The sequence below is a fragment of the Tachypleus tridentatus genome, chromosome 8 (genome assembly GCF_004210375.1).
Source record: "Tachypleus tridentatus isolate NWPU-2018 chromosome 8, ASM421037v1, whole genome shotgun sequence".
Classification (NCBI taxonomy): Eukaryota; Metazoa; Arthropoda; class Merostomata; order Xiphosura; family Limulidae; genus Tachypleus; species Tachypleus tridentatus.
Window position 1 is genome coordinate 141,446,053 of NC_134832.1, and position 24,665 is coordinate 141,470,717.

The following is a 24,665-nucleotide window of genomic DNA, read 5'->3' on the forward strand; positions in this document are numbered from 1 at the left end:
AGAGCTTGGATGAGTTTTGGATCTCCATTAAAAATTCATATCCTGCAATCAGTTCAAAAGCAGTTGAAGTTCTGCTTTCATTTGCATCTTCGTGGTTTTGCGAAATTGGATTTTCAGCATTGACTGAAATTAAAACCAGAAAGAGAGAGAGAGTTCTTACACTCAATAATGAAATGTGAGCTTGTTTGTCAATGTTAGAGCCTCAATTCAATTTGATTTGCTCTCGGAAGCAGGCACAAGCGTCACATTGAAAACATATAAAAATAAAAAGTTTATTTTTCTGCTATACTACAAAATCATTAAAAAACCTCAGAATGACACACACTGCCAAAGCAAGTGATAGTATTGTCAATGTGCAGGTGACATTAATATCGCTTGCTTTGACCGTGATTTTCGTTCTAAGGCTTTTTAAGTTAATTCTTCTGTGTTATGTGTATCTGAACGTGATGCACAATGACATTATTATTGCTTGCTTTGGCCGTGGTTTTCGTTCTAAGGCTTTTAACGCTTGTTGTATAACGTGTATTTAAAAAAATCGTTAAGGCTTTCCAGGTGTGCCACGAAAACTTTCAGATTGTCGTAGTGTGCCGCAAGTCAGAAAAGGTTGAGAACCACTGGCATAGACTATACACGAGTGTTTATGTATACACACATATTGTTGATTCTTACTCTCGAGAATTTTCTACAACTTTAGTGAATAAGTGGGAATTTTGCAATACACATTTAACAGTATAAGTTACCTGCATTTCTAAATATTTAACTGAAACAAATATCAGTATTAAATTGTATAATAATAAATCAGTCACAGTCTGAGAAGGCAGAATGCTAATGTTTGCGAAGCAAACAGTGTCCTATAAATATCTTAATTTAACTGGGTTTGACTGTGTGATAAGTGTCTTAAAAATTAATTAAACTTGTATGTACAAATACTATAAGAGAAATTTTCAAACTAAAGGCAAAAGTAGAAAATATTATTTTTGGAAAAAAATATCGTGCCTCATTTGGTTGATTGAAACTTTGGTTTCCTGTTACATAAATATAAAAGTACTGTTTGTTGTCTGTGCACACAACTACTTTTGCGTGGTTGAATGGATCTTCACCAAAATTGTTATTGAGGTTCATTAAGTCCATGCAAGGGGTACATACAAATTTTTAGTTTTGCATTTAGTGGTTTTTAAGGGCAGTTTTTTTACCACTACCTCACCTACTGTTGATGAATCTTCACATTTGTTATAGAGGTTCAGTGGGTCCATGGGGAGATAATGAATTTTCAGTTTTGTGTTTTGAGGTATTTATAACCATATTTGCACTTTTTACCACAACTTTGCCTATTGTTGTGGAACTTCATTAGATTTGGCATGAAGGTTTGTTTTATTCATGTAGAGATAAATTTACATTTGCAGTTTTTATACACTTATTTTTAGATTTACATACAGGGGAAGCAACTTTCCATGTCCTAAAATAACCTTTCATTAACTTACAACACAGGCTTGGGGAATTTAACCAATCATGTGACTGCTTTGTACTTGTTTAAAAGTTTTTGTAGTTTTGGTGCTACTAATTTTTAATATGGTAGGAATATCTTCACAAAATTAGGCTGATTTTCAGTAAATATTATAAATCTTTCACATAAAAAACCTTTTTCTCTAGTGAAGTATTTTTAATAAACTGAAAAGAGATTTGTATGTGAATATATCGAGTATTCTTTTATGATTATTCCATATGCAAAATAATTTTCATGTTAAGATTAAAAGCACTTTTCTTCATCTCAATGAAATCTCAAATTTCATTTGTATAATCTCTAAAACCTCCTAAATACATTTCAAATGTTAATTTTCAGTGCAAAATGTATCAGTTTTCTTTATCCTAACTATACAAATAGCTCAATTTGATCAATCTTGTAACTACAAAAAAATCTATATTACCTTTTTCTTTCTTTCTACAATGGCTTCAACTTGTAACACATAGCTAAATTTACTTATTCTAAGTAACTTTAAATACATAACAATATACACGTATTTATACATAAATTATGTTGTTTTATTGCTTTTTGAACCTTGTCTGTCATAAGTTATAAATCACTTGAGGAACATGGAGCTCATGTTATGCTATCAAATGAGATTACCCACAAGCTGCTTGCATGCATACCTAGTGAAAAATTATCTTTTTATTATTACTATTTATTTTATTTAATATTTTCTATTTTTACATTTTTGTCACTTTTATAATAAAGTATTAAACCATGTTTATTTTTTTTTGCTGTCAACTGTCAATGACATTTAACCCTACTTTTTTATAGTAATAGTAGTAATGCACTAAATATATTTTTTTTTAATTAAAGAGTGCACCAAAGAACAAATTTATCTAAACTATCGCAATTTTTATGGCTTTCTATCAACACAACAAGAGTCATAACAAATTCATCCGAACTAATGGGAGCAAAGCTTTTCTGTCTTACTTGTAGCAAGTTGTAAGGCAAGGCAGTTGCTATGCTTCATCACTTCGTGGAACTTGCAGAGACATTATTTTTAATAATTCCTAAATATAAAGCTGTAAAAACCCTGAAACATTAGATTGACCGATTAAGAAACATACCACTTTTTTTTTTATGATTCTATTATGTTTTGTTATTACTGAATACTGTAATGGGATTTGTACTTTATATTTTGTGTAGGGCTCTGTAATGACTGTTTCGTGTAAGTTATGTTGACTCTGAGGACGAAAACTGGCTTTGTTTTAATTATGAAACAAGTGAAGCTTTCAATGATTGTGCTGCTCAGATTTTATTATTTGTTTCAATTTCTCAAATGATTACTGTATTATAGTTTTGTTTTCCAGTATTAAATTATTATTTTTTTGCCAGCAAATCCAAAAGTTGAAATTAAAAGCTTGGTTTATAACTGTGTAAAAAAATTGATAAGTCTGTGGGTCTGTGCAGGTTTTTAAAAAATGCTGTCAAAAGATTATACATTATGCATTAGGCATTTAGTTCTAGAACATTGCAGTTTCAAGTTAGGTAGACTTTACTTCTGAAGTACTTTCCTTTTTGAATTTGCTGGTATGCTGTCAACAATCATGTAGAGTTCTGAATTACCATGGTACAGAACATGGATCACTTACCTATAATTCTTCAATGTAATACTGCTCAAGCAACTTATTGTGTATTCATCAGGTAATCTTACATACACTCTGCTTTTCTGTTATAATTGAGATTTTTCTTGGTTAAAGCTATGTGCTCATAATTGTGGTTTTTCTCAATGTGAATAATGAAGTTCATGTTAATTTTCAGGCTAATATTTCATTTAATTCTTTGTTTAATACTGTCATGTATCAAATACTGTCATTATAACCCAGGTATGAACTATTAAGACATTTATTTAACACAGCACAAATCTGAGATACAACTTTATTTTCTAAAAATTCAGTTCCATGAAGTTCCTTTCACGGCAAACATACATTTTGACAAGCTTATGTCATTATCGGGAACCTAATTACATTGGTAATAAAAGTTCTTCCACCGCTTATTCAAACTGCCTCCAAACTTTTAGAGTAGACGTTTTACGAATTATTAGAATAGTTCCTGACCAGGAGGTTGTAATAAACATCTCAGTATATAATATGAGCACCAAAATTAAAAACATTGTTAATATCAAAATTACAGAATAATGATAGCAATGATAATGAATTAGGGGGAAAAAAGAACCAGAAAAAAATCTTTTTTATTAGATTATTTACAATAATTGTCAAATGGTAAATAACTAAAAATATTAAGTAGGAACTTGCAGTGTATTTTAACAAGTTAACAATCTTGTGTATCACAATTTCACAGACTTTAATCTAACACTTCTTGTCCTTGTCAGTCTAATGTTAAGTTTTAAGACTTCATTGTTATGTCAGATTGTGAGATTAGATGTCACATCAATAATTACACAGGGCTGCTATGGTTTTATTGTCATGAAATTTTTACAGTAATTCATGTATGCTGGATCTGTAAATAACTATTTTTCTCATCACATACAGATTTTATACAAAATGTTGTTTGTAGTTTTACATAAGTGAATCATTTTCATTGAAATTGGATCAACATTTTATGTTTAAAATGTTAACAACCACTGGCTATAGATTTCTCCAGACTTGTTACAACACAAATCTTATTGATTGTTCTAAAACCCAAATGTAACAAACATAATAATAAAAAGTGTCCATTGTAGTGAACATAATAATGATCTGGTCTAAGTACTTTTTTGTTTTCTTCCTGATTTGTAGTAAAAAACAACAACAAAGAATATAATATTTTCAAATTCTTAAAAGGTGAATTATGGAAAGGCTGTTTTAAAGACCAAAATAAGTTTTATGAAGGTTAAATTCACAAGTCCATGCCATTTAACATTTATTTTATATGGTTATGAACTTACAAACTTTGCTATTGACCAAAAGGCTTCATGAGGACTGGATGTAGCAGATGTAGTGTGGTTGATGTACTATTATATATTCTCTATTTTCACTTGTGGCTTCCTAGAATTACTAATACATTTTCCTTCTGTTGATGCTGTGGTTTCATTACAGACCTGGTAGTAAAGTTTGTCAAGTTAAATAATAAGAATAAACAGTGTGTTAAAAATAATGTTGTGTTTATTAATTCTTACCTTAAAAGTCCAATTTGTAAGTGGCTTTAATAAAACTTATAACAACTGCAATTTACTTCCTTAATATGGTTTATGCCACACGTGTTGTACATGAAAAATTGGTGATGTGCATAATGCTTACACCATTGTTATATTGTACCTCAGCTTTGTCGGAACTGAATGTGGCAGATGTTGGGTGGTTGACATATTATAATACATTATCCATTGTTTTCACCCATGGGTTCTTAGAATTAATATCAGCATGTCACCACTAAGGTATTGTTTTGCTCATGTTTTAATATAAAAATCATTTGTTTAATGCTTAATGTAGATATTAAGACAGATGAGCTAGCATTTAATGCAAATGAAAGTATAGAACCAAATGGTATAATGAAATTTACATAAACAAAATCATAACTAATTTAAATAGAAATTGTTGCCTCACAATAATTCTTTAATGCTTCTCGTAGTGATAGAAATCCTTCTTCTTTTGAAGCCTCATTCATGCAGGAAGTTTCTGTGGCTGCCTTGTTGACCTTTGTTGACCAGTGTGTTTGGAACAGTGAGCCTTCTGTGGGTGTACCTTCCAGTTTGGTGGGCCATCAGCCCTTTTCTTCTTTCTGTGAAGTGGTTCATTTGTACAGGCTTTGATTTTTCCACTTTTCTCTGAAGATTATTCTTAATGCAGCTTTTGCTGAATTTGTTTCCCTTGTCTCCAGATTTTGTAATCTTTATTTTTTTCTCTTCATCCAGTAATTTGGGTTATAGATGATGCTTTTAGAAATTAGGGTAATTTCCAAAGATTATATTTGTCATTCCTCTGGGCTCTTCTTTTTTAATTTATTTGACACTTCCAATTTAAGATCCTCAGGTTTTTGTTTTTCTTTTTTTTCAGGGGGTGATTTTTCCGTTCTATCTTTTGTCAGTATTTTCATCCATGTTCTATAATTATGCTAACTTTAAGATTTTATTTGTTTTCAAGGTTATTAGCAGTGAGCTGTTTCTATTCTCTTGGTTCTTATTTCACTTTCTGCAGTTCTTACTGACTTAGTCTAGATTACTACATGGTTAGATTACTCTTTTGATATTTAATCTTGGGGAACTTTAATGGACATTATCCCCTCTGGGGATGTGCTGATATTGATAGGAGGGGTTGCTCTGTAGAGCATATGCTCTCTAATCACAACCTTTCTCTTTTCAACACTGGTTCTTCTACTTATTTCCATGCACCTAGTCAGTACTTTATTGCTATTGATCTCTCAATTTGCTCCCCTTCACTATTTTCTCATTTTTCATGGAAGGTTGATAATAATCCATGAGACAGTGATCATTTTCCTATAATTTTGAGAGAGACTGGCCTTGGTTGATGCCATCAGACCCGCATGCCCTGGTGGAAGTTGGATCATGCAATCTGGCCCTCTTTCACTGCTCTCACAGAACTTGATCTTGCCATTCTCTGTAAGCCACCAATAGGCGACTGTGTGGCAGCAGTAACTGATTGTATTATACAAGCAGCTACTCAATGTATTCCTAAAACCTTGACATGTTTTCCACAATATCCTTGTTTGTGGTGGAATCCTGCCTGCCATATGGCATGGAAGGCTCAAAAACGGGCCTGGGATACTTTCCTAAATATCCCACACTCTCGAACCTCATCGCTTTCCAGCAAGCCCGTGCACGTGCTTGGTGGGGAAGACGTCAAAGCCAGAAGGAATCTTGGATTACCTTCACAACTAGCATATCTTCTATCACTAGTTCCAAAGTCATATGGGACAAGATGCAAAAGTTCAGTGGGCAATATAATTCTGTCCCTCTCTTAATCTTGCTCTCTGATGGCTAAGAAGTAGCTGATACCTGCAGCATTGCTGATACTCTAAGTGAAAGCTTTTGCCAGGTATCTAGCACTTCTGCTTTTTCCTTCACCTTCTTAGCCATAAAGACTCGAGGAGAGTGATTATCTCTTTCCTTTTAAGCTGATTGTCTCTATAACTATAATTGTCCCTTTGCACTGTTGGAACTCAAACTGGTCCTTCATCGGTCTGGCAGTACATAAGTGGGACCTGATGATGTACACTCTGAAATGCTGCACCATCTATCTCCTGCTTCTCTTGCTATTCTTCTGATTGTTTTTAACCTGATCTGGCAGGAGAATGTTTTTCTTGATGCCTGGTGCCAAGCTATTGTCCTACCTTTCTCCAAGATTCGATTTGAAATGTCAGCCAGGTAACATCTTGTATCAGTATTTTTTGACATTGAGAAGGCACATGATTCAAACAGGGAGGTATGGCATTTTGCGAGATGTCCATATATATTGGTTATTTGTCCATTTGCCCATTTTTATTAAAAATGTTTTAATGTACAGGAGATTCCAAGTTCATGGGTTTGATACTTTCCCATTCTTTTCTACAGGAACTTGTAGTCCCTTAGGGATGTGTTTTGAGTATCACACTTTTCAGTATAAAGATGAATGCCATAACTGAACAACTCCCTCTCTCTGTTGGAAATGGGCTCTGTGTCAATGACTTTCACATCTCATGTCAGTCGTCAAACATGAGGTATATTGAGAGGCAGCTTCAGACTGCCCTCAATTGTTTTCTGAAGTGAACCATAGCAAATAGCTGTAACTTCTCTCTCTCTAAAACCGTTTGCATGCATTTTTGCCACCAATGGGGTATTTACCCTGATCCTGAACTCCGTATAAGTGAAGTTGTGCTGCCTTTGGTCCCTGAAACAAAGTTCTTGGGCTTATCTTTGACCGGAAGCTGACCTTTATATCACATCATGCAGCTACAGGTCAAATGTACAAGAGCATTGAAAATCCTACGTGTTCTCTCTTCCACCACTTGGGGAATGGATCGATGTTCTATGCTAAAGATATATTGTGCTCTTATCTGATCAAAACTCGACTGGATTACTATGGTCTATGGCTCTGCCAAAACATTGGCCTTAAAGATGCTTGACCCCATTCATCATGAAGGACTTTGGCTCTGCACTTTCCCAGTTCAGAGCTTATACATAGTCTCATGAACCTTCTTTGCATCTCTGCCATTTGCAGCTATCTTTACTATATGCTTTAAAACTTTGTTCTTCACCAAAGCATCCCACCTGGAGTTGCGATTTCCTTCCTCAGTAGCCATACTTTTCCAGAACGGATGATCTGCCATTTCTCCTTTTGGCCTTTGTATCCAGTTGCAGTTAGATAAATTGGGTCTGTCCTTGGATAACATTGCAGTATCCACTGGTCAGCCCATTCCACCATGGCTTTTCACAGTCCTCAAATGTGACCTGTCTTTAAGTCATCTTAGAAAAGCAGACTTTCCTGATTGGAAATACTGTCTGTTATTTGTTGAACATTTTTTGAACCATTCTTTCATTCCTATTTATACAGATGGTTTGAAATCAGGTGATTGTGTGGGGTCTGCCTTGGTTTGTTGTGGTTTGGTGGTTGCATGCAGAATCTCCTCTACAGCTTCTGTGTTCTCTGTTGAATTGTATGCCATTTCTCTTGCCTTGTATCACATAGAAGAAATGCAGTATTCAAACTGCACTATTTATACTGACTTTATTAGTTCTCAACTGGCCCTGGAATTGCTTCACGTTAGTTCACATCCTGTTATTGCCGATATTCAAAACCAACTGGTCCATTTCTCTTTAACATCTACTTCTATCCAGTTTTTCTGGATACTGGGCCATGTTGGTATTCGCAGGAACAAGCTCGCAGACACCTAGGTTAAATCTGTCTGCTCTGGCACTACCACTGCTGTGCATGCTCGATACATGATTATGGTCCTGTATTCAAGGCTCATCTCCATGCCAGCTGGCAGTCAACCTGGAGTGAGCAATGCGAAAACAAGCTTTTTCAAATAAAACCTATATTGGACTTTGGCTGTCTTGCTTCCATAAGGATCAGAAAGAGGAAGTTCTAACTAGACTATGCATTGGTCACAGTTTTTTAACTTTTTCTTTTACCTGGAACTGATGCACCAGTGTGTAGTCTGTGTAACACTCGGGTCACAATAAGCCACGCTTTTACTTTCTTACCATTGTTGAGAGTCCATAATATTAGACAGTGTTATTGGTGATGGTGACACTGTCTACTTATGTTTTTAGTTTTTTAAAGGCCATTAATCTTTTTAATGCCATTTAAGTTTTTTAATTTATACATTAGACCTTTTTTAATGTGATTCCCTTTTAAGAATCAAATTCTATCTAGTTCGATTTGAAATTAGAAAATGACTGTAACATCAAATAACTCAGAACTATGACTGGAAAAGCCAACTTCAGGTGACTAACGATGGTGTTTGTACTTACCTGTTAGTCTTCCTGGAGTGTTATGATATTTACAGTTATGCTACAGAAAGTCCTTTACATTTTTTATTACTGTAGTTTTTCTCTTAATGTTGTAGACTAGATATAGACATTGGTTTTATGCTGTTTATGTTTTGTTTTACCTTAATTTCCTTTCATGAATTTTACTAAATTTAATATTAACTTTTTACCAGATGTTTGGCATAGGTAGCCTAGCTGCTTTGTGCCATAAAACACTAAATCAACCAACCAACCAAATGTTTTATTTTGTGTATCCTTTTGGTTTTTAAGTGGTATCATGACAAGATTTCTCAATTGGGAGAATCTTGTCAAGAGGAGTTAGTAATGGCTCTGACTTTGAACATTACAACTTGTTGCCATTCTACTTTTAGTTTTCCAGTTAGTAGTAGCTGTCCTTGTGCATCACTTTCTTCTCTCTCTGTTATATCTCAGCCCTCTAAATCTGCTTCTCATTACTTTTGTTTATTTAAAGTTACGTAACATAGAAGCAATGTTTCTCGACTTGGAAAATGATTTTCTTTCTGAGCAGCCCTCCTCTCAATAATGTGAGTGGCCATATAGCATTTTTTTTCAACTGTAGGTTTATTAAGTTCTTTAATTTTGACTTTTTTATCCAATTTCATTTGTCTTCTCAACTTTTGGCTTTTCAAGCTTCTTTTACTCTGCAGAACACACACTTAATTTTTTCAATCACATTAACTATATACAATCAAATATTATTTCCTTACCTCAAAATTACAAGAACTGATACATAATTTAAAATAGGAATCCACCAAAAAATCACCCATACTGGACTATACATTCCTTGGGACTCAGCACATGAAACAAAAAAAAAAACAAAAAAACTCAACATATTAAGAAAACAAATAAACACAGCCATAAAACTATACTCTCCAGGTAAAATTAAAGATGAATTAGACAAAATAAAACAATACTTCATCAACAAATTTTCATCCACAAACCGTAGAAAACATTATATGCACACATCTGGACAAAAAGCAAAATCAACTAGGAAAAGTAAATATACCCCATGATTTAAAAAAAAAATCATGAAACTATATACTGCTGCATACCATATATTCTTGATATCAGCAGAAGAATAACCAACATTTGGCAAAAACTAATAACAAAATATAACATTCCAGTTAACACCAAATTTATTCAAAAACCAGGCACAAAACTAAGGTCTATACCATGTAAAACCTACACTGACAAACACAACACTAACATTATTTATAAAATGCAATGTGATAACTGTCATGACTTCTATATTGGAGAAGCAAGTGGAAAAATGGAAACCAGATTCAAAGAACACAGTCACCTTCACACGTTTTTGAACTCTGCAAATCAAATAAACACAACATAACCATAGAAAACATCCAAATACTAAATAAAGAAACATAAACAAATGCAAAATTAAAGAAGCCTTACTTATACAACAACTCAAGCCCAAAATAAACCAATACAAAGGAACACCTTTATACCTATATTAATAAATGCAATCCAACATCTAAGCATGCCCTCTATATTCCTACACTCAGTTACACAACTGCTTTCAAACATGTGGTCAGCAACCCTTTCTTTCTTTGCGAGCCTGACAATGACCGAAGAAGGTCGAAACATTTGCTACTCTGCATAGTGTTTTCTCTACCCATACCAGCTGTTTTTACATGTATAATCTTCTTTTATTGTTCTATCTGATTTAATTTGTATTAAAATTTTGGATAAATTTTATAAAAGTGGCTGTTAAAGCAATTCACTTGTGTTGACCAGGCTTTTATTCTTGTTTGTTTGTAATACAAAAATAAATTGGGAAATTGGAGACTGGTAATAAATCTTTCCTGTTTTTATCTTTTTATTTCAAGATGGAGAATAGGACAATTTTGTGGAAGTTACTTTGATTTTATTTGGATGATGAATAGATTAGTAATAATTTAAAAACTGAAGGCTTTGTACTGCAGGAAGTCAATGATTCCTAGAAATATAATATGCCAGTAGTTTGATTATCTTCTGATTGATGCATTTGCAGTGGTGAATAATCATTTTTCACTTTACTGATCCACATTGTAGACTCCACTTGTTTAGTAGTTAATGCTTTCAGTGGTCTTGGGGGAATCTTTTTCTGCATACCTAACCTCTTTCATTGGTGTTGGCCAAGATTATTTTATCAAATTCATATTTTTCTCATTGACCAACTCATCCATGATTTTCCCTGCTATGTTTTGGGGGATCTTGTTGTGTTGCTGCTTTGGAAACATCATCAACACCAGTCTCAAACAAATGGTTGTTATGCAATCCTTTATTACAGAAGCTTCATTTTCTTTCTCAAACACATTGAATGTTATCACATTCTTTCAAATTTTCATACCTGGCTGTGTACCAATCTTGTTAGCTTATCTTTAGAAGATGGTGCTTTAGAAATTCTGTTAATTGTCTTTCTTTGACTGTTAAGCATATGGCATCATCTTTCGTGATCATGGTTTGTCTGTTGCAGGCTACAGAGCCATTGTCTCTAAATACCACATTGGTTGTTTCCTCTCACTTCCACATATTTTTGTGACCTTTTTCAAGCTGCTTACTAATTTTTTCCCCTGGTCCATAGATATTGTTTATAGTGTGACATCAGTAATGTTGTATGGTGCCCTTTTCACTGAAGACATATTTGCTTCAGTTAGGAGAAAATCTGACATTTGTGCTTTTTATACTCTGTGTTTTCTAGGAAAGCCGTATTTTTTATTTTGGTGGTAAGACCCTGAAAAAGATTTGAGCTGCAAGAGAAAGTAGCCACAATTTTTATCAATGATTTTACATACCATGACTGACCCAGATTCTCATTCAGAAGAATGTTTTCTTTGTTCTAACTTGGTTGTTTATTGTTGTATTGCACAAATGGGATCTATCAGAGAATCTTTAAGTAGGTATATATTTCATGATGAATCTTGTTCCAGAGATTGTACTTCATTCACACCAGATATGTGTGTGCAGTTGATTATCCTTTTCTGCTTAATAATTGCATTAGTGTCTCAAGATGAGAATTGTTATTATTAATTTTCTTTAAAAGAATTACCTTTAGTCTTGGGAGGGTATGTTTATACAGCTTATTTCAGCCTGCACTTTCAAAGAATTTTTACTTACCACTGCATTTGCACTAATCACATATGAATAATTTACAGTCTCTTTCTTTAAAGAGATTCTGTATTTGTATGGATCTGTCCAGTACAAACACATGTTCATAAATCTTTGCATTTGTCAACATATATTTACACCCTCTATGCTGGTATTCCATACAGGATGATGACTTCTAGAAGTGGGAAGAGGATGTTTTCTGGTTGCTGATGATGCCTCAGCAGATAATTTTCTACCACTGTCTGCTTGCTTGACAAAGAGATATCTGAAGCATTATTTCCAACTCCCAGTAGATGTCTTGGTTCCATCCAGGATGGAGAACACCAAATGTTTTATTATTGTTTTCTGTTTGATTTTTGATTTTCCCATTGCACTGTTCTCAAATTGTCGAATTTCATTCTTGGAATGACATGTTTCTTTCTTCAGTTCCTAAGATCCTATGTATTTATCCAGTTTTACTCTGACATTTTTAGATTTGAATAATGTGGAGCTAAGACCCAAGAAGTAGGTCCACTCATAATTTTTTACTGTGCTGTTCTTCCCTAGAACCTTCCACTACAGAAATTAGGACAGAGTATTTCTCTTACTTGGTTATAGCACCACCTATGCCTTTTTTGTTGGCTCCACAGTTAATCAAATCACCATTCAATCTGACATCTTTTATACAGAAAGACACCCTGCTAAAAATAATGTATTTTTTTCTGGGTGTCCTTAAACTAGTCTTAAACCATTCTGCCTTAAAACCCTTTCTAATAATCTAATTTTCTTTGCATCCCACTTCTTTTCTTTGTGATTATTCTAGCTTTGAGTATTTCTGAGATTATTCTACCAATATTAGTTTTTACATTTTTTTTCTTATAAGGATTAAAATGAGTTTCAAACAGGTACTTACCTCTGAAATTGTTTACACATATATCTGGACAACTTGATGATATTTGGTTTCACATCACAACAACAACTTGGAAATCTGAATTATAACAAGAAAGTAGAGCTTACGTAAGCTCTCTGATGCATGTATGATAAGTCATGCAGAATGGGAGAGTAAATAATTATGGATGAATGATGCATGACTCACATTGCATGAACAAACTTTTAAACTATGTGGTTGATAGTATGAGAACAAACTGAAGAAAGAAAAGCTTTTATTGTTTCAGAAGCCAAGTACCTGTTTGAAATTCTCTTTAATCATAAAAATGTAGAATTCTTTTTCTTGCTGTTAACATGGGGGTATATGTTTAAGGCACAGTTGCTAGGTCTTAAGATTTATAAAGGTTATAGTATAGATTTAATGTCAGTATCTGTAGAAATTTAACTCCTTGTTCAAATTAACATATCCTCTTTCAGTTGTTGAAACATCCTAGGTTTCTTGCATGTTGACAACTAATTCTAAAAAAAAAGTTATATTTGCACGAGGAAGTAAATCATAGCTCTAAAGACTGAGATGCTGAAAAAAAAGGTTTTAAATTATATTCTTTTTTTTTTAGAAAGGAAGATGGCACCTTAAGGACTATGAATGCAGAAATGGTATGTTGATGTTTCTTTGACACATTTGTTGTGTAATTATTGTTTATTTTGATGTCAATCAAAAGATAGCCCCAGTGGATAAGCATACAGAATTACAATGCTAGAAACTGAGTTTTGATACCTTTCATGGGTACAACACAGATAGTGTAGTTTTGTGCTTATATAAGTGAGTATAAAGCTGGTTTAAATTATACTAGATATTAACTGAAATTGTTTGATTACCAAATAAAAAATATTTGGATTTAGTTATTCTTATTGTGTGACTGATTATAAGTACAATGACAGTATGTATGGATTTTTAAAAATCAAAGATAAAATCTTAAGTCTTATAAATTGAGAACTTTACAGGAAAGTTTGAAACAAAAAATAAAAAGGCATAAAATTCAGTTATTAGGATCTGTAAGAAAGATAAGAACATTTTAATTTGTCTTAACTTATTGCAATGACATTTTTGAATTTTCAGAAATATGAATTATTTTCACATTACATGTGGTAATAATATTTATCTGTAGAAGCTATGCATTCCTAGCAAAGCTAATTTTAAGTTTGACATTATTTTAAGAAGCAATATTTATTTTTTTTTTGCAAGACATTAAATCAGATCACAAGATAGGTATTATTGAATTGACACACCTGGTCAATTTAGAGTTAAGAGTATTGTCTAATTTTGTATAACGATAAAAGTTAAGAACCACATAAGACATTTGTTTTACTTGTCACTGCCACAGGTGAAGATTGGGACATTAAATGTTGTGAGTGCTTTACACCCTTCGTGATGACATGTTGGTGGGAGATGAAGTCTTTATCAATAATGTGGGTTAGGAATCAGTGAGGTGTGAAATAATTTAGAAGAATATAATTATTTTAAAGCAAGAGAAATTGGTTTTATACTTTTATGAAGGTAGCTCAGGTTTTTGTTCATTCTAAACGTTATAATGTTCAGTTTTAATATGTATAAATTATCTTTGTTCCCAAATTTTAGAAAAAATATATTTCAACCCAAACAAATGTTGTAAACAATGTCATTTATTCTGTGCATAGCTTGGATTTGGAGTTTTATGGTGCAAAGCAACAAGGCTATCTGTATATAGCTGGGTCAAAGCATGTGTATCACTATCTTTTTACAAAGTTAAGTTCAGTGTATTTAAACTGCTCTGTTATTTATATAAATGTGTGTTAATAAGCTGGAGATAAAAATATAGTTTAAGATTCAAAATCTTATATTATTTAAGTCTTAGTTTCTTAATTTCAGAAGGAAATATTTGAACTAAGTTGCTCATTGCCATGTGATGGCTCTCTGCTCCAAATTCTTGTTTTTGGATTTTCTTCCTTTCCTTATATAGGTTTCACAATGCCAACCAATTAGATACATAAACACCAGATACTAAAAGGCCAGAATTTGAAATGGATACTTCCAACTTTATTATTTCTTTATATGAATAAATTCACTACACCAACCACAAAAGCTCTTCCTAAATCTTGGTGCATTTGAAGTCATTTATTTACTTGTGTCCACTGGTGAATGGTACAAGTTTATAAGCACTATAAGGACTATTTTGTGATCTACTTGGTTATTATAACACTTGTTAAAATCTTATTGGGTAAAAGCTGTCATTTTACTTAGACTTTTATGCATGTAGATTGAAGTTAGTTCCTAGATAAGCAGTGAAATGTATCTAATCCTGTTTTTGGATTAGATAGAAATCCAGGTAAATCATAGTAGTTTTAGGGCAGTGTGTTTTACTGGTTGATAAATTGGTGGTGTTTTTTTTTAAGATGCATATTTGAAAGCTAGATGAATTACTTTTCTGGACAACCAACATATTTATAAAAACAAAATCAAGCTAATTAAAGTAGGTTTTTTTGGGTAAAAAGAGACTAGAGTTAAGGAACGCTCTAAATTTTTTGTTTTCTTGAGTATTTTTTAATTATATATTATATATATATCATATATTCCTCAACAAAAACAGCTAAAAATTATAAAAAAAGGAAACTTGTTGGGTAAGGTAAGAAAACATAAGTAAAAAAATAAAGAAATTTTTGTTCATCACTGCTCGAGCAGTGCATGAGTAGACATACTGTGATGTAATTTGTTCCATTTGTTTTCTTCACTGTAATTCCTTGTAAGTAACTGCTTGTTACAGTAGTTGGACAAAGTTAAAAGAGCAAATAGACAATAAAATTAAATGGAAACAGTTGTGAAAGTTTAAGAGACATAAAACTCTTAAGATAAATAACTGCAGTTGTCTGTTACAACCTGTAATTATCCTAGCTAAGGATAAAACTATCTTTGTTTGATCTTATTCCTTGTTTTTCAGCTTTTGCTACAGTGTATGTTGGATAGAGAAAATGTGTTAAGTTTGCCAGAGAATTTTTTATATTCATTTAGGAGGCTCTAGAACTTATGCAGCTGCCCCATGAAAACTCTAAGATGAAAAGAGTATTTTTGTTCTTAATATGAAAATCACCTTGCATTCAGACTAGTCAGGCTGACTCAGTAAGTTCATAGAGAAATCTTCAGTAGAAATATTGTATTAGAAATTAATTCTTATTTGTGCAGAACATACTTGTAACTTTTGCTAAAATTTTAACAAATTTATTGGAAGATGCACTTACTAAGTTAAGTATTATAACTGCATATAAATACACAGAAACTGGGTTGGTGCAAAACACAGGTGGCATTCATTTGAAGTTTCTTGCATAACCTGCACATCAAGTAAATGCTATATCATACTGTGATGATGATAATTTAACTAATTCATGGTTTTAAAGGTGAAGCAACACACATAAAGCAGATCAAATACTCTAATTAACTTAAGCTATATTTGTACTTATAGGAACATTATTTTCATAGTGCAATACTGCAGAATGGATAATCAGCACTGTCCACTGCTTAAGTATCAAGCCCTGGATCTTAGATTCATAAATATATAAACTTACCACTGATTCACTAGGGGAGTATACAATGTAGAAGTTCTTATGTTCTGTTCATTTTTTGACATTTTTTAGATACTCAGTAAGCTAAGAAAACCAGCTCTTAACCAGAGGATAAGTACAGTTGAAGTATTTCTTTAATTGTGAAACTATAAAAAAAACAACAAAAAACATGAACTTCTACTATTGAATGTGAGGTGGGGTAAAAGTTTAATGCTAAGGGACTAATAGAATAAAATGTTTAGTTTCATTTTTTAAGTATTAGTTTTGAAGGTTAATACATAGTTGGTTAGGACTTGTGTTCATGCCCTGTTACTGTATAACTTTGTTAATAATGATGTCTTTAGTTATGGTATTTTTTGTCTTGCTGGTGGTTGGTATTCTTGCTATATGAGTTGGTGAATGTGCATTTGGTCAACCCAGTCCAACTGTTTTTCTCCTTTATAATTTTGCTTCATATTAAGCATTGGAAAAATTAATGTAATGTCACTTCTGATGTTTGTAATTTGATGCTGCCTATATAAAAATAATTTTACTGTGTATTGGTTGAAATTCAACCCTGTGTGTGTGTGTGGAATTCATTCTAGCCATTAACAAAAAAATTGATATTTTCTGTTTGCAGTTTCAAGAATTAACTAAAAATTTCTAAAGATCTCTGTTTAGAACAGGATTTTGATACCTGTGTGATAATTGTATATTTATTATTATATTTCCAGTTGTTGAAGACCATTCCAGCTATTCAGAACCAGTTGGATGCATTATTGGAATTTGATGTGAGATGTTATTTTTATTTTGCTCATTTGAAAGTGTGATTTACAAAAATCATTTTATTTTAATTCTCTCTACTGAGGCTCATTTGATTTGAAAGTTAGACGGGGATCTGTTTGAAGTGTTTAAGATTGTAAAGGGAATTGATAGTGTTGATGCATCAACTTTTTTCATATTTAACAGTGAGAATAGTAGGACTGGGGGACCCAAGTATAAATTTTGGCAAGGTAAGAGTCATCTTCAGCTAAGACAGTTTTGTTTTTCTAACATGGTGGTTGGCCTTTGGAATGGGTTGCCTTTGATCTGTAGAGGCAGTACATTTGAGTTTAAGAGAAACCTTGACAAGTATGCAGTTGATAAAGGCTGATTTTTTAAAATTATTTTAATTTAGTTTAAAGGATGGAACAGCTGAAATAGGCCAGTAGGTTCCATGTTGTCCGAAAACATTATATGTTAACCTAAAGCTAATAAATATAGTTTATTTTCAATAAATAGAAGTTCTTTTATTTGTTTTTTTATCTGTTTAGTAAACTGAACATTAATATTTCATAAGAGAAGATTTGAGTCACAACAATATTCTGCAATCACTTATTGTATTTGCTCAGTCAAAGCTTGTCTGATATTTCGTCATAGAATAAAATTCCCTGTAACTTTCAAATAAATGATTTAACACAAAAAACATTTTCAGAAATAAAAAGAAATCATAAAAAAAATTTCCACATCATTAATTTATTACTGAGTGCTTTAAATTTGCATTAAAATATTTTGTATATCCCCATGAAATCTCTGAGTAGCCAGTATGTGAAGAAAACACATTTTACTGCTTAAGTAAATTTATTTACTCTGTATTGTTTTTAGCTGTTGGCTCTAGGTATTTTCATAACTGATTTTCATTAGCAATTATTCAGACCACATGCTGTGACATCATTGAAGGGTGACAGTAAATGGTGGGTTAAGGTGTTCGACACTTATTTTAAGGGTCATGGGTTTGAATCCCTGTTGCACCAATCATGTTCACCCTTTCAGCTGTGTGGGCATTATAATGTGATGATCAATCCCACTGTTTGTTGGTAAAAGAGTAGCCCAAGAGTGGATGGTAATAACTAAGCTTTGTGCAAAAATCAAAAAACAAAGAAACATGTGAAAGATGCTCTTTGGTTGTGATAATAGGGGTAAACAGTTTAAGTATTAATGAATGCAAATGTTTATAGAATTTTGTTTTGAATTTCCAGTGTGTGTCTACTGATCTGATCAACCCTGTAATTAAAGCAAGTTTTATGCTTCTCTTTCGAGACCTAATACGTTTGTTTGCCTGTTACAATGACGGCATCATTAACCTTTTAGGTAAGTGCTGTTTGTATATTGAAGTGTATTGTAGAAGGCAGGAAAAAAACAAGTGCCAACTCTACCTTCGTTACTGCTGTATTTTATTATGCTTTCTTGAGACTAATTAGATAATCATCTTGAGTCGGAAGTTACATTCGGAGCTTAACTACTTTGTTATTAATGTATATGAATCAACTTGGCATTGAAAAATATGTTAATAAATCCATTATCAGTATTATATAAATTTGGATTTCTTAATTTTATTAAGAAATAGTTAAATAAATCATCAGTATCTCATATTAGGAGAATTGTGACATTTGTTCTGTTGGTCTGATCGTTTTAATTTGCTTAAACCTCTCTTTGAAATAATTTTACATAAATTACTTATTATAAATATAGATGTTAATATATATATATATAAATGAAAGGTATATATATATATATATATATATATATAAATATAGGCATTACTAATTTTTTTAGCATTTCAGTCTCATTTGTTTACATAGTTATGAAGTGGAAAAATTGAACCCATTTGTTCTGCTCACCAGTCACATTTATCCTCCTCTTTACAAAGAGCCAATAAATCTTTATGAAGTTTTATGTTATATCATTTATAACCAGTAGAAAGACAATATTTTTAATCTGTTGAATGATATATATAACATTTCATTGTTTTTGGTACAGGGTATTGTCAATTTCATTTTCAGTTTGCAGTGTTCCAATTGAATAGGTAGGGGAATTATGTTAAGTCTGGCTTATCTTAGTTAGAAAGCCAGTTAAATAACAGTAGTCATTAGATATTGATTGCATTGTATGTGTTGTTATTTGGTGTTCTCAGGGTGTATTAAGTAAACAAAAATTATGTGCACTTGTATCATTGTTTATAAAAATGAAAAGTAGGCTTACATTTCATTTGTAACCCAGAGCAAAAGAAACAAAGTCAAAGATAAGTACAGTATGTTTAGTTTTAACATGTATTTTAAATTTATTTTTATAAAAAATAACTAAAATGTAAACACAAACTTATTAGGTTAAAAATGTTAGACTAGGTAAGATAATGAAAATAATATTGAAAAAACGTTTCACAAAGTATGCTTATGCATTACATCATTTGATATTGTAACTTGGGCTGTGTGTTTACTGGGTGATTTACAATTTGTGTTAGGATTATTAGTAAAAGGTTGTTCAGAAGGAAGCAATAAAATAAGTTAGAAACTGATGAAGATAGCTTTGAGCCCTAAACTATTTGGGATAAACATTTGTATTCTTCTATTACAATCTACATTCATTCTAGAAAAACGACAAAGGATAACTTAGATTTAATTTATATTTGTTTGTTGTTCATACAAGGTTGGTAAAATTGACTAAGTCTGTATACAGTTAGGGTGGAAAAAATAAGATAAAAAATAGTTTTAGTGAAAAAAACATTTGATATTTATTTAGGAAGTTTTGAAGGTCACAAAAATTCAATATATAAGTTTTCAGATGAATAAAAAACATTTTTCATATGAATATCAAAATCACTTATTTGGAGCAGTCAATGCTCTTAATCCATATATTCACAAACAAACCTTTTGTAGTTAATTAATAATTTTATTTTTTTGTGCTTAAAGGACTTGCATTGTTTACTGAAAGATTGTCAATTTGTTTGAAAATACATGTACCATATTAAAAAGTAGTACGGATGTGTGGGGTGAAAACTGATTCTCATTTTGTGGTTATGAGGTCATTCACATCAACTGACCCTTTATAGAAAGAGATAAAGACTATGCTTTAGTCATAATACCATTGTGTTTTAACTAAACCAGTCTATCCAATATTTGTACGATTTCAACGGAATACAACATAAAAATATTTTTCAGTATCAGTATAAATAAGAATATAAACAGTGTCAGCATCTTTGATAAATGTGTCAAATATGGAGGGGAGAAAGAAGTAAGTGAAATAAGTTTTAAAGTAGTAACTCTTATATGAAAATGGTAAATGAACAATTTATATTTTGATATTTAACTATGAGAATAACAAAGTGCAATGAACTGTCATTAAAGTACATTTGATACCCAAAAAGATACAAGTAACCATGGTACCTCCATGTCATAGTATGTATGGTACAATCTAACATTGTTATAATAAGGTCAGTCTTATCATGTTTTCTAAAAATAGCCAGAGTTTTTGATGGGTAATGTTTAGTAGCTGCTCTCCTCTATCATTTAAAATTAGGGATGGCTACTGTAGATAACCCTCATGCAATTTGCAACAAACTGAAAGAAAAAAATATTCTTTCAGAGAAGTATTTTGAAATGAACAAGAAGCATTGCCGAGAAGCCCTGGACATGTATAAGAAGTTCCTGATTCGTATGGATAGGGTGGCAGAATTTTTGAAAGTTGCTGAGGTTTGTGTCCCCTATGCTATTTGAAATGCATATTTTTTTTAGCATTCTTTGTAAATGTAGGTGTACTTGTTCTGTTGCCTGTATACATATTTCTTGTTATTTTTTATGGTATTTGCAATCTGTGATTCATGAAATATACTGATGGTTAAAAATGCTTAAGAACACCATCTGCTTAAAAAAAATATCTGTTCTAAATAAGACATGATTAACCATTGCTAGAACATAACGTTAGGGGGTACTAGTCCCTGATGAATGAAACATCAATAAGCTAATTTAGGAGTAAGGATTAGACCACATTCAAACACTGAGGTTAAATAGATTTTTTTCCCATACATAATTATCATTTTAAGGCATAAAAGTACTGGTATAGGTGTTCCCTGAAACATCACTAACATATTATAACTTGGTTGAAGATAAATATTCCTCACTAATTTTTATACTCCTAAAATCTGATTTTCATGTAATTATAAGTATCTATACCACATTTATATTAGAATATTTAAACAAGTTTATATAGTTAAATGGTCATAAAAAAATTTTAAAAAATGAATCAAGATTCATCAATTTTATTTTTGTTTTAATGATTTTTTTGTGTGGTCTGAATTAGGATCTAAATAATATTTGATTAACATTTTATGGGAATTACACTTTGTAACAAGAATTTTGTTCCTGGATAGTATGTTTTTCTTAACTGCTTATGTTGTAAAAGTACAGAAAATGGCCATTATTACCTTCAAACTTTGGTTTTGTTATCCTGGATAATTAAATTTAGAAGTTAACCTATTTTCTATGTAAAAACAGGCAAATTTGCTCATTTTCATTTACATAAGGTCTGAATAAAACAACATATGAATCAAGATTTACATGTATTTATACTAAAGTTGTACAAAAATGAACAAAAATGTTTAGAAGAGAGTAGTTTTTCGAGATTTGCGACTGTAATGTAAATCACTTTTACGTATCAGCCCCCAAATATAGTCTCCCATCATGTGTTTGTTATACGTTCCCAGGTTACAAAAGCGAAGTTTGAAGAGAAAAATAGGTCTTTTCCATTTACTTTAGGCATAAGCAATTGGGAAATAACACTTTCTGCCCAGGGACAAGAAAATATAAAACTTTTGTTATGTAGTGTTATCATTTATATGTAAATTGGTGATGTGTGATTTTATTCTGTTTGTGTTATTATACACTATTTTTGCTAAGAAGTTTCTTATTAAGAAATTAAGAATCAAAAGCTTGATAACTGTAAAATTTAAAGTACTTTTATGTTGAGTAGGTTTGCCTAATGTGTATTGATGATAGCTTAAAGTTTGGCCTCAGTATCAGAATAAAAATGTTTGAATTTCATTTGTAGTGCTGACTTTTACAGAAAGGATAAAATTTTTTATTTATTTATGTAATTTGCTAAAACTTGCCATGCGTATATCTGTGCATATTTGTGTTCATACACATGTTTTGTTTTTTATTTCAGAATATTGGAATTGACAAAGGTGACATACCAGACCTGACAAAGGTGAGATGTATACACCTACTGCCTCACTAAAAGGTAGTGATTAGTTAAGTGTTATAAAATCATTTCATAAATTCTCTGACTCTTGCCTGAGTGTTGTGTAGCTAAGCTCTGTTTATGTGGCAGCACATTACTGATTGATATCTTCAACACAGTGTTTGTACTTAGTTTTCAGATACTGCAGTTAATTCATAAAATTACTAAACATTCACCTGCTAGGCTGGCATTTTACTTCTAGATGTCCCCTGCTAGTACAGCTGTAAGTCAGTGGATTTATAATGCTAAAATCAGGGGTTTGATTCCCCTTGGTGGACTCAGCAGATAGCCTAATGTGGCCTTGCTATATGAAAACACACACACACTTCTAGATTTTTGTTTAATGTAGCTAGTTGATAGGTTTTGAATTTACTCCAAACTGATCTAGGCTCCATATATCCATATATACCTTATGATCAGCTTGAAGGTTTAAAAATTGTTTAGGAAGGTTAGATAACTAGTCTAAAAATGTTAATCTTAGATTGTTCAAATTCATGTTTTTAGAACTGTTAGTAGTTGAAGATGTGTCTGTTTGTCATTTGGTGTGTTGTGTTGTTCTGTTTACCTCTTTGAAATATTTGTTTCTTATCCATTTCTATAATATTTTTCTCTTGAAGGGAATTTAAAATACTTAGGTAGGCATTGGGTAAACATTTTACACTCTGGGAATATAATTTACACATCCATTTAGCACTTTAAGTTATTGAAAAGCTAATTATTTTATTAAAATATAACATGGTACAAGAGCCATCTCTATTATAAAAACATTACAAATTCTATGATAAAACTTTGAATATTTTTATATGCAAGTGTCTATTGTTCTTATTGTGAGTACTTTATATGTAGTCCATACATTTCATGTTATGCCTCACCAAGTATGTTTTTACACATTGTTTCATTGAACATGTAAAAACAGTGATGACAGAAATATTAATGAGTTTGGTTTCTTTGTCATCTTTCAACTTTTTTTTAGCCCTCTTACTACAAGTAGGTCAAAGTAAGCATGTTGGGATCTTTTAGAGTTACATTCAAAATGTAACTAAACTACTTTGCTACCAGTATATACAAATAACCTTGGCATCATAATGTAGTTGATACATACAACTTTAACATTAAAGAAGTTTTATTTTCTTATTTTTATAAGGAAATATTTTTTAAAAAAATCCTCAATCTCCCTTTGAGAATTGTGACATTCTTTTCAGGTTTTCCCTCTTTTCTATCTTATTTACTACCCAACTGAGAAGTACAGAATTTAATGAAAATTACTTATTATGACATGGAAATAACTGGGGCAAAGCATAATTTTTATTGCTTTCAGTGTTAGTTGTTTTTGTTAATGGAGTCACAAACTGGACAATCAGACCCACTTGACCTGCCCAACAGTCAAATACTTTCTTGCAATTTGTGAAAGCAAATAATTAAAATAAAATAATTTCATAATCTTCTCAATCTGAAAACCATAAAAGACTTAAATTAATGAAAAAACAAACAATACTCTGTAATTAATTACAGAGTATTGTTTGTCTTTTTCATTAATTTAAAAGTCTCTTATGGTTTTTAGACCGAGAAAATTATGAAATTATTTTATGATCCTTATGCCATAACTAGAAAGACAATTGAGTTTTATTTGTGTGTTATTTCTCTACTGTTTAGGTGCATTATTTAAGTAAATAAAAATTCAGTATGCTGGTACCACCAGTATTAATAAAAAAAAAAGTACACTTGTATTTCATTGGCAATCTACAGCAAAAAAAGATGTCAGAGGTTAGTACCTTATTTCACGTTTTTCTTGTATAGTTTTTAGTTATTACGATAAAAGTAATTAAAATGTAAATATTATAAGTATGTTACATTAGAGTAAGTGAGATAATAAAAAAGTAAAAATAAACCTCTACAAGGTATGCTTATGAATAGTTCATGCATTGTGTCATTCAATACAGACTCTTTGCCTTGTGTTCGCTGAGTGACTTGCAACTTGTATGGCAGGATTATTATTTAGTATTAGCTGTAGTACTTAGTGAAGGAAAAGGGATCAAGTTTTATAAAAAGAAAGATAATGAAATTTCTGATTAGTAGGTGATCATTAGGATA

At 31.6% G+C, this 24,665-nt stretch overlaps 1 protein-coding gene across 9 annotated transcripts in view; it reads left to right on the forward strand.

The window, feature by feature from the left end:
- The window catches only part of LOC143223627 (phosphatidylinositol-binding clathrin assembly protein LAP-like), a 101,947-nt gene that overhangs the window by 22,709 nt on the left and 54,573 nt on the right, over nt 1-24,665 (forward strand). For 8 of the 9 annotated variants that reach the window (XM_076451814.1, XM_076451812.1, XM_076451809.1 and 5 more), the window contains 5 exons: nt 13,565-13,604; nt 17,255-17,311; nt 18,539-18,650; nt 20,922-21,028; nt 22,500-22,541. In XM_076451814.1, the coding sequence (XP_076307929.1) occupies nt 13,565-13,604; nt 17,255-17,311; nt 18,539-18,650; nt 20,922-21,028; nt 22,500-22,541 (358 nt within the window). Of the gene's footprint in view, nt 1-13,564; nt 13,605-16,018; nt 16,102-17,254; nt 17,312-18,538; nt 18,651-20,921; nt 21,029-22,499; nt 22,542-24,665 lie in introns of those variants that run through there. The other variant, XM_076451815.1, reaches the window with a different exon arrangement.